The 11,866-nt window shown below is 38.3% G+C and overlaps 1 protein-coding gene across 1 annotated transcript in view; it reads right to left on the reverse strand.

The window, feature by feature from the left end:
- The window catches only part of RORB (RAR-related orphan receptor B), a 176,823-nt gene extending 175,789 nt beyond the window's left edge, over positions 1 to 1,034 (reverse strand). Inside the window, exon 1 of the mRNA XM_005868308.2 lies at positions 368 to 1,034. Within this exon, the coding sequence (XP_005868370.1) occupies positions 368 to 374 (7 nt within the window). The 5' untranslated portion in view covers positions 375 to 1,034. The remainder of the gene's footprint in view (positions 1 to 367) is intronic.
- Positions 1,035 to 11,866: the final 10,832 nt, after the last annotated feature.

The raw sequence follows: 11,866 nt of genomic DNA on the forward strand, positions 1-11,866 counted from the left end.
CAAAGAGAATCTACCCTCTCCCGGCTCTCCCTCCATCCCGCGTCCGAATCCGCCCCGAGAGCTACTAGCAAACATGTTCAGTGCCACTCAAGGGCTGGGAAGGAGCAACTGGAGTCGCTCCCCTCTCCAAAAAGCGCCCTCCCGCGTCCCTCCAGAACTCCCAAGAGGCAACAACACCTCCCCACAACTTTCCACGCCCAGGCCATTCGGAGCCCACCTGAGCACGCGAAGTCCGGGCTGCGTCCCGCCAACCTCGTACCCTCCGGCTGGGTGCACGCCCCTACCCCGGCTCCCCATCTGGCGGGAGTCGGCCGGACCCGTGGAGCCTCGGTGCCCATAGAGCCCCAGGGGCCGCGGGCTCGCTTACCTCGCATGGTGTGGCCGCTCTCCCGCTCCGCGTAGTCATGAAGCTGCTCCCAGCCCGAACCCTGGAGAGCCCCAAAATCCCGCTCAGCACGAGTGGAGACGGTGGTCGGCGAAGAGCTGCTCCGCTGAGAACACCATTTAGGCGGACGCCGTGGCCGGAGGGTGACGTTTGCCGCCGCCGCCGCTGCTTGGTTAACAGTTTTGATGATGGTGGTGGTGACTGTTTTGATGGTTGTTTGGTTGTTTGTTTGTTTTCAGGAAAGGTGAAAAAAAAAATGTGCTGCCTGGCTGGTGCCTGGGTTTTGTTTTGCTTTTGTTTTTCTTTTTTTCTTTCTCTCCAATGTGCTTGCTTTAAAAAAAAAAAATGCCACCGCCTCCGGCTCAGAAGATTTCTTTTGTGATCACTTGGACTGAGGAGGAGGAGGAAGGGCAGCGGCAGGAGGAGGAGTTGGTGGTGGTTTTGTTAGTTACAAAGAAGAGGGAGAAGAATCAAGGGGCAGAAAAAAAGAGGAAACAGAAAGAAAAGGAAGGAGGTGTGGATGGCAGAGCATGTGCGTTTTCACATGACATCTGTGCCTGTTAGCGGATCCACAATGTGAATTTTCACTGTTCGGTTAGAGGGAGGAAGGGAGCGAGAGAGAAAGAGAGAGGAGAGAGATGGAAAGAGAGAGCCCAGAAGGGGCTTATACGCGGGGGCGGGTTTGGCCGGGACTTCCAGGCCCCGCCTCCTGTCAGCGCCATGGCCAATCAGCGCGCGGTAGTGCTCGGAGGGGCTGGGACCACGGGGGAGGGGACCAGATTGGTGGCGAGGGGCGGGGGTTAAGGACACTGGAGCTGAAGGCGGCCAGGGCTGGAAATGGGCATTAGAGACGGTCCTCACTGTGCAGAGGACGAGAAGGACCCACAGAGAGAGTCGGGCAGATGAGCAGGTGACATTCACTTCCGATTCCAGCAGGAGGGAGAGGGCGCTGGCCGGCCCTTCGGAGGCGAGAGACGCGGGACTCCCAGGTCCCACGTTGCGTCCCTCTTTGGCAGAGCCTGTGGGCCTCGGAGAGTTAGTTTTGAATTTACGGTAGCGCTCCGCAGTCCTTTTTCTGTGCACTCCTCCTGTCTGGCGAGGGTTTCCAGGGCACGACGCTTCCGTGATAGTGGTAGCATAATGCAAATCAACTTTCCTCACTTTGAGCTCCACCAAAATGCAGTCCTATGCAAGTCCCAGTCTGCTTCCTTTAAAACCACTTTTCAGATGCTCCCTGCTCCCAAACTTAAAAACCAAGCAAAACCAAAATTCTGAGATCTCTTCTGTTTTTAAAGATAAATGAACATTTTAATGCTTTCTTTCACCAAAGAAATGGATTTGTATTAGCATTTGGAGAATCTCCTGATGTGGGGCTACATAACTCAAGGATAATAGCCCCAGTTTGCAGGTGTGGCTACCTTAGTGAGAAGGCAAAAGGCTGAGGCCAGAAGGTTTGATCGTGTGGTGCTGTTTATTTGATCATGGTGCAGGGCGTTAGGAGGGAGGAATTGCTCATTATAATTGCTCCGAGAAGACATTTACCAATTTAGAGGAGGTTGGCAATTAAACGTAGGCAAAGTTATTTGTATTCCTTAGGTAAATAGATAAAAACTGTTCCTTTGCAAATTTCCCCCTTTCATTGGACAAAATAAACATATCATACAGATGATCACATCTGTTTTCTACAATTGGAAACTTTGTAAATACTTTGGTCAATTGGTCATCCTAAAAGACAGATAAAAATATTTGCTTCATGGACTCAGTCTTAAGGAATTGAGGCTTCTACTCAGTGTACCTGTTAGCAGAGCAGGCCTCATCATCATTTAGGTTCCCGTATAATTTGATTTTTACTAGGCATTTATTCATATTATGTCATGTAACACAAAATGCAATGTAGAATTGGTGATTATTTAGTTAATTAGATCGCTCTAAACTGCTAAGTAGTTCATTACCTACCCCGATTAAATAAAAAATGGATTACTTGCTGAATCTTCACTAGTGTTAAACTGACTTAGCCCGGCCAATGTGTAATTTAGGAAAATTTTAGTATTAAGAATGAAAGTTGATTGAGTCTTTAATTAAATGAAATGAACAAAAGGAAGTTACTGTTCAGAATAGTTATTCCCTTATAAATACCTTTCATCTAGATTTGTAATTGACACAGTCGTTAATCTTTTAAGATAATATTTAAGGCTCCCTGGTTTTATCATTTTTAATCAAGTAAAATAGATTCATCACAACTGCATTAAAGCTGTACTAAGTTATGCCTAATTTAGTTGCTTCATTAAAAATTACTGAATATAAAACAGTTAAGAAACAAATTGTGACTGCATCATTTTAATTTTATGTGCTTTAAGAAGGCCCAGGCATATTTAAAATTCCAAAGCCTTTGTAAACACTATAATTAATATTGCCATTATTTTAGCTTTTTATTTCTCATTAAATAAGAATTTCAAAATTAAAAAATTTAAACTCATTAATTGTCTTAAGTTTCTAAACATTTATTGAATTCTAAAATTTCTTTTGACTGCTGTTATATCTGTAATTCTTAAACAGATAGTCATGCATATATGAAAACTACTTTTTCCTTCTTCTGTACATTTTTATATGTCCTTTACTTTGTGGGTTCAACAATGGCATAATTTTACTTAGCGCCATATCCCAAATTTTCGAATCCCCCTACTTTTGAAAAAAACGTAGTTAGAAATAAAGACTTAATTATGTTTTATAATTTTTCAAAGGAGCATATATATTAAGTTATATATATATGGTGGTACAAAGTATTTGTTTTCTCTTTTATAATGAATAAATGTTGATCATTGATTATAATGAGGTGATCTGAGACTTTTTGGATCTTTCTAAAAGTTTAGAAACCAAGTTCTTCAGCATATCCAATAACTTCCAAATTATTTCAACTGAATGGAATAAAAATTTATTTATATAAAACAAATATTCAGGATATAAATGAAAGAAATCAGCTTTCTCCAAGAAATCGTAAAATATTTAGGTATAATCTGTTGTTTTTGTAGCCTACCTGCCAGGAAACATCCATATTTCAAATGGCATAACAATAATATATTAATATAATGTTCTTGTTCACATGAGTACAGTGCCAGCAATTTTATTTGAATGATTATAGAACTGTTTGGTTTCCTGTAAGCTTGAAACTCTACTTTTGGCTCTGGACTTGAAGGACGTTCTAAATTTTGATAAATTAAAATGCAAATCATTAAGTCATGTAACTCTGTACTTAATCTCAAGAAATGATATAAAATCACAAGGTCTTGCCGGCTTAACCTGCTTTCACCATCCCTCAGATTTAGCTGTAAGGCCATAGAGTAATAATGATCAGAAACATTCTATGGACACAAAGGTTTAATATAAAGCAAATAGTTAAGATGACCAAGGCATTTAGGATTATTTCAACCATGAAATGCTTGAACCAAAATAAGAAGAAATGGTTCACTATATTCTGAGCCAGTCTATATGTAGAAACCATTTTAAATAGTTATGAATCTTGGAGTCATATTGGCAATATTGATAACAATATTACATTTAGAATGAATAAAAGATTGGGTGTTTTTAGCTCAATTTAGGGGCTGTGTCACTGTGAAAGTTGAAGAAAAGGTATAAAGCTACCTTTAAATATTGGAAAAGCCAGAATAAATATGAGAACTTTTAATGTTGGAACCTATTTAAAATGGAAAGGGTGAAATACTGAGTGCCCTGTTGCTGAAGGCATCCAAAAAAGGGTGGAATTGCCTGGCCAGTGGTTGAGCATTGACCCATGAACCAGAAGGTCATGGTTCAATTCCAGGTCAGGGTACATGCCTTGCTTGTGGGCTCCATGCCCAGTAGGGGGCGTGCAAGAGGCAGCCAATCTATGATTCTCTCTCATCATTGATGTTTCTATCTCTCTCCCTCTCCCTCTCTCTGAAATCAATAAAAACATATTTGGAAAAAGAAAAAGAAAAGGTGGAATGAAAGACAAGTATATAGATTTCTCTACTAGGCTGGGCAGTGTCTAGATTACCTCCAATATCTTCTGTAACATCTGTATTCACACGTAGGCTACTATCACTACCCCAGTAGCTGCAGCAGAACTAGTGCTTCATACCTTGGAATGCAAGCTTCACAAGAGCAGGAGCCAGTACTTCCCTAGAGTTGGGAAGAGTATCTGATACTTTATAGTTGCTCAATAATTATTGGTTGGATGAATGCTTTCTACTCATGTCTACTGGATATGAACCAGAAATATAGTAAAGATCTGAATAAGATCCTTTCTTCTTAGTTTCTTTTCTTTTTTTAAAAAATATATTTTATTGATTTTTTACAGAGAGGAAGGGAGAAAGAGAGGGATAGAGAGGAAGAAACATCAATGAGAGAAACATCGATTCAGCTGCCTCCTGCACACTCCCCACTGGGGATGCGCCCACAACCAAGGTACATGCCCTTGATGGGAATCGAACCCGGGACCCTCCAGTCCGCAGGCTGACGCTCTACCCACTGAGCCAAACCGATCAGGGCTCTTCTTAGTTTCTAATGGAGAAAGAGTGAGAGTGAGAGCAAGAGCGAGTGAGAGAGATTTTTTTTTCATTTTAAAACTTTTAATTTGGGGAAGAAAAACGTATTTGAGTTTGGATAAAAAATTACAAAGAAAAGTGAAATCTAGTTATTTTCATATTTTTTACTATTCTCAATTTATTCCAAGATGAAGAATCTTTATATCTTTTGTGGTTTAAGTTCTGATTCATACTTAAAAAAGTATGGATACAAACTCAAAAACTTTTCTGAATGACAAAAGAGAGCAAATACTAAAATTGTGTAGCTTGTGCTTTATGTAATAAATTAGAGGCCTGGTGCACAAAATTTGTGCATGGGTAGGGTCCCTAGGCCGAACCAGCGATTAGGGTCAATCGGGGCCTTCCGGCTGCTGGCTGGGGCCTCCTTTTCCCAGCTGCTGGCTGCCAGTTGGGGCTTTCCTTTGTTCTGCGCCATCCCTGGTGGTTAGTGCACATCATAGCGAGCAATAGAACTCCCGGTCTCCTAGTCAAACTCCTGCAGGGACACTTTGCATATTAGCCTTTTATATATAAAGATTGGAAAGAGGATTATGGGCCAAAACAAAATGAACCCTAATATGTGGGATAAGAGGTGGGTAAAGCAAGCTTATGAAAGAACAAAATATACATGTCAGAAAAAAAGAGCTAATGCATAATGGATGAATCACATGAACTATTAGCCTATCTAATTTCTATATCTTGAAAGAGCCTACATTGTATGTAAATATATCCCATGCCCTCTCTCCCCCCTGTTTTTAAACAGATAAAATTACATAGGCTTAGAAAGGTTAGATCATAAATCTAAAAATGTTAGATCCAAGATTCAAACCCAGATATAGTCACTAAAATATAAGTTCCATGAGTTCACGGACTTTCTTGATTTTATTTTTTTCAGTGCTGAATCCCCAGAATCTAGAACCTTACCTGGCAACTTCTTGGTGCTTAAAATAGACTTGTGAATAAGTAAGTAGACATTTGAACTCTTATCCACACAGTATTACATGCCACACACTCTATAACTGAATTCCAGTCCATCATGGAGTCTAGAAATACTTTGTAATAAATATTCCAGGTAATAGATACTGTGGGCCTGCACTAAATTGGGGCTAGTAAAAATAAAAAATGAAAAAAGGAGAAAAGATTGGATGCAAGACATTTTTCAGGCAGAAGCAACAAAATCTAGTGAATGATTGGATGATGGTGCTGGTAGGCAGGGGTTGGTAAAGGCAAGGGAGAAGTCAAGCCAAAGCTTCATGAATAGGAGGTTGGTAGAATGAATATATCATCAATAGACATAAGTAAGGTGGAGCATGTTCTTGATTACATAGGGGGAAATCTTGAGATTTTCAGTTTTGGTGAGTATTGGCAACAATGTCTAATAGATGGTTGGGTATGTAGAACGGGAGATTCTGAAATTGGTAAGAGGTGAAAGTAAAGATTTATGAGACATTCAAAAATACCAAGGAGACAAGAAATAATATGAGAAGAAAACAAATATGTCTTTTATAGAGTAGGAGATAGGTGTTATGCCATTGCATGAGAGGATGAATGGAAGAGGAAAGGAGTAAACTATGATAGTATTTTATCAGAGAAGTCAAGGTAGGGAAGAGTTTCAAGAAAGAAGGAATGATTAACAGTGTCAGACAGAGAAGTCAAGGGTCATTGTGTTCTCTCTCTTTCACTCTGTCCCCCCCCCCCCCCAACACACACATTTTTTTCTTTTATATAAATTTTATAATGAACAGAATGGTACTTTTTTTAAATATAAAAAGAGAGAGATGGGAGAAATGAGATTAAGAGTCATAGGTTAGCTTTGATAAGGACACCTTTTCTTCTGGGACTGAAATCAAGCAACAGAATGAATAGATAAAGACAGAGCAACCTTGTAAAGTTAACAGGGTTTGGAGGCACATGTAGAAGGGAAGTATTGAGGTGTAAGTTTCAGTTGGCAGTTGAATTACCTGTGTGACACCATACAAGTCACATTATTTCTGCATCCCACTTCCCCCATTAGACAGTGAGCATCACAAGGATAGTAGTTCTGTCATTTTCATTTTGGTTTCCAGCACCTCTAAACGGGTTGTTAAACAATTTAGTTCAATTTGAGAGATGAATCATCAGTGAAACTCTGTCTCAGTTTAGTGCTTGTCCTGTTATTATATTTTGGCAAACTCCCTTCCTCTTTTTATCATGGCCTTGAAGACTTAGAGTTGACAAATCCCCATTTTCGTGAGCTAGGTTGCGTAGATTTATTTTCCTTGTAGCCCCACAAGCTCTACTAAAACAGGCTGATTAAAAAAAAAATCTAAAAATCTACTGGCTGCCAGTGTGTTCCAGACACTGGTAAAAGTTGAGTTGTGCTTCATTTTATGGACTAGATTGAAATATTTTAAAGTTTCTTTAGAAAAATTAAGTGTCTGTGAATAGCTAATGAAATTACTAAAAAATAATATTAGTCCAGAATGAATTTCTTACCAAGAAAATGGAAAGAAAATACATTTTATAGTGGTTAACTGAAAGAATCAGATCAGGAAAGATAGACAATTGTAACATGTGCCATATATTTTGTATTGTTTGATTTATTTATAAGAATAGATATTACTGTGTGTTCGTGTCTGTGTGTATGTGATGAAAACGTATTTTCAGGAGGACCACAAGGGGAAATAAAAGATCACTACAGCCCTAACCGGCTTGACTCAGTGGATAGAGCGTGGGCCTGCGGACTGAAGGGTCCCAGGTTCGATTCTGGCCAAGGGCACATGCCTGGGTTGCGGGCTCAATCCCCAGTGGGGGTGTGCAGGAGGCAGCCGATCAATGATTCTCTCTCATCATTGATGTTTCTATCTCTCTCTCCTTCTCCTTTCCTCTCTGAAACCAATAAAGAAATATACTTAAAAAAAAAAAGATCACTACAGAGACTTCCCTTACCAAAACTTACTCAAAAAGTCATTCCCAAAAAATGGAATATATGACTACAGAAATAGATAAATAATAGAGTATATCAGAGCATACAGATATTGATTTAAGTCGTAAGGACTTTATATAAAAACTGAAGTAGAATTTCAGTTCAGATTTGAAAATATGATATATCTTAATAGGATGAAGAATAGTTGTTTCTATCTCAGATCACATACAAAAGTACATTTCCTATGGATTAGAGATTTTAATAAATATATAAGTAAATATATAAAATAATAAAATTATACTTATGTGTATCTATATAATAAAAGCCTAAGTGACTGTTATGGTGGAACGACTGGAACAACTGGTTGCTATGATGCGCACTGACCACCAGGGGGCAGACGCTCAATGCAGGAGCTGCCCCCTGGTGGTCAGTGTGCTCCCACAGGGGGAGCACCGCTCAGCCAGAAGCTGGGCTCACAGCTGGCGAGCGCAGCAGCATTGGTGGGAGCCTCTCCTGCCTCTGGGGCAGTGCTAAGGAGCAGCGAGCAGGGGGTGGTAAGGAGCAAGGGGTCCCGGACTGCAAGAGGGACATCCACCTGTTGGCTTAGGCCTGTTCCCCACTAAAGCCAGCAGGCAGACATCCCTCAAGGGCTCCTGGACTGCAAGAGAGCACAGGCCAGCCTGAGGAAACCCCCAGTGCATGAATTTCATGCTCCGGGCCTCTAGTATTTATATAATGTTTCGAATGAAGCAAACTTTTCTAAATTAAGTAACTGTATCTATAAAGAAAAATTACATGTATTTTCTTATATACGAATATAATAGTAAGTATTTTGAATGGCAAAAGACATCAAAACAAGTGAAAATATAGACAATAGGATGGAAAAAATATTGCTGCACAAAAAAATTAATAGTCTTTATAAATAAATGTATATGAACTTACAAACTGATAGGAATTGGATGAAAGTTAAAAAATGGAGTTGGTAGGGAAAAGGGGAGCTGCTTATTGGATAACTTTTTTTTTTTTTAACCCTTGGTAGTTTTTGCTACACATAAAAAATTTCTCCATGTTTATATGTCTGTTAGTGCTACTAAAAGTCCCCTCTCCAGATTACCCGACAAAAATTTAAGATAATTTCTTGTGTGTTTATTAAAATATAAGTTAAAATGAAAATGTGATACTTTGTATAATTTTTGTATAACTGCAAGTTTTATCTTGAATTGGTTACTTCACTCTACATCCTTGCCTCATCAATCCAAGCTACTGTCCCTCTCCTACCTAGATGGGTACCATGTTCTTAGAATTTGTTTCTCTACCTTCATTTTTGCCCATTACCCTATACATGTTCCAATGGGCAGTTAGAGAGGTCTGTTAAAAATGTAAACCAGACAATAAATACTCCCTGCTAAAACATTTTAATGTCTTCTGGTTGCATTTAGAAAATGACCCATACTTGTTTTGGCTCAGAAGGAGGATGAATACCTATTCTGGTTCTGCCTGACACCCTGCATAACTAGTAGACATGCCCCCTTTCAGTCTCAAAAGTGTTCCAGTCTGAGAAATACATAATATAGTTATCTGGATTGTAAAGCTCTGCTGGCCTAAAGGTTAGGTTCTCAGAGAAATGGTCTCTCCTCGTACCACATAAAAGAGTGCTCATTCACGTATGAGAATTTATGATTATTTATTTGCTTGTCTTCTCTTGTTATTATCCAAGAAAGGAAATTAATTTATAATTAATATTATTATTTGCCCCATGAGTCGGGGACCACATCTTTATTTGTTTTGTATTATATCTTCAGGGCCAAGTATTATGCCTAACATATAGCACATATCTAATAAAAGTTTGTTCAATAAATAGATAACTTGGACTAATTGCTAGAATTTGAGCAATGTAAACAACACCTTTTATTTTCTTTCTGAAAGCTTGTTTCACACATTGGCTAAGATGACTCCATGTCTAATTATTGCCATATTTAAAAATGCATGGAATATTATGTTTTTCTTTTCAAGACAGTCAACAGTTATAATTAAGTATACCAATGAAACAAAACAACAAAAACAAAGAAAAATTATTTTCTGTTCGTAGATCTGTTTTCACTGTAAGCAGTTACTTAACCTTTTTGACATTTACTTAAAAATATGTAAAATAGGGCTAATAAACAAACCTTTTTAACAAGATATGCTAAAATAATGCTTAGCATATTATAATCATGCAAAAATCATCAATTATTGATTATTTTTATTATTTGTAGACAGTTTGTATAATGAATTAGCAATACCTTTTTTTTTTCAACAGCTAAATTTTTCAGAACAGGTAAATAAGACTTTGTTTGCCCATCATACTTCCCAGCTACTTCTGAACAATCAACAGATCACAAAATATAAACTAACAATGTTTATCACATTATTAACTCTTTTCAACTTGATTTATCCCAATTGCTTTATGACCTCCTCTTTTTTCTTTTTTATTCTTTTGAACTAACCAATTTTAGTTCCATTTATTTTTCTTCTGTTGGCATGCTGGTCACATATCCTTTCATTATTCTTTTAATAATTCCCCTATAGATTAAACATGTGTCCTTGGATTATTACAATTAATAAATACCAGTACTTTTACCACATTTCAGTCAAAGCTAAGACTTCAGGACATTGAACTCTATTGGCATTCCCCCATCCTCCAGGTGCCACTAGTGTTATTGTCATGCATTTCAACTCAACGTATATTTAAATCCATTAAAATATTATTATTTATAGTGAGATTTATTCAGATTTGCCCCCAAATTAGCCCATATAATTTTTTCCTGCCTTTTTATATTTCCCTTTGAGGTAATTTTCCTTCTGCCTGAAGAACTACTTTTAGCATGCCCTTTCATGTCTGCTGCTGCTGATGACTATGCTTTGCCTTTGGTGGTCTAGAAATGTCTATGGTGCTTCACTTTTTAAAAAATATATTTTTATTGATTTTTTACAGAGAGGAAGGGAGAGGGATAGAGAGTCAGAAACATCGATGAGAGAGAAACATCGACCAGCTGCCTCCTCACACCCCCCACTGGGGATGTGCCCGCAACCAAGGTACATGCCCTTGACCAGAATCGAACCTGGGACCCTTGAGTCCGCAGGCCGACGCTCTATCCACTGAGCCAAACTGGTTATGGCTGGTGCTTCACTTTTGAAAGGTAATTTCACTGGTGGCCAGGTCGTTTCCCCCCACATCCTATTCATATCATGGTCTTCTTTCTAACATCTTTTATATTGAAGATTTAGTTTTTAGTTTTATGGTTGTTCCTTTGAAAATAATGTATCTTTCTTGGATCCTTATGTAATTTTCTTCTTGTCTTTGTTTTCCATCTGTTTTACTGTGAGGTACATAGGTGTGATTTTCTTTTCAATTGCCCTTTCTGGAGTTTAGAGCACCTCTTGAATCTATGACTTCATATCTTTCATCAATTGGAAAGTTCTTGTCATTGATGCTTAAGTATTAGCCTTGCTCTACTCACTGAATCTCTTTTCCCCTTCTGAAGGGAGATGGTGTTATGTGTGTGTTAGAATTTTTCAGTGTCCCATATGACACTTTCACTCTTATATGTAGTTTATATCCTTTTTGCTTTCCAGACTTCCATCAGGTTATTTTGTTCTTACCTAACTTATAGTTGTCTGATCCTTTACTCATCTATGTCAAGTCTTCCAGTCTGTTGTTCAACAAATGTGTATCTATTAAGATACACCTTTCAGTTATTATATTTTTCAGTCCTAGAATTTCCATGTTTTAATAAGCTCCAGTTATCTGGAAAAATCCTCCACCTTGTCATCTATCTTCTTGAACATATAAGTACATAGTTACTTTAAAGTCTATGTAGGATAGTTTCAATATCTGTTGGCTATATATATTGCGTATTTATTCTCCAGAATTTTTAACTGAAATTCTGACACATTTTGTAATTATAGAGTATCTGGGTGATGTACATGCTACTTTTTTTTAAATTTTATTTTATTGTTTAAAGTATTACACAT

Source organism: Myotis brandtii, unplaced genomic scaffold (genome assembly GCF_000412655.1).
Source record: "Myotis brandtii unplaced genomic scaffold, ASM41265v1 scaffold266, whole genome shotgun sequence".
In the NCBI taxonomy this organism is placed as follows: domain Eukaryota; kingdom Metazoa; phylum Chordata; class Mammalia; order Chiroptera; family Vespertilionidae; genus Myotis; species Myotis brandtii.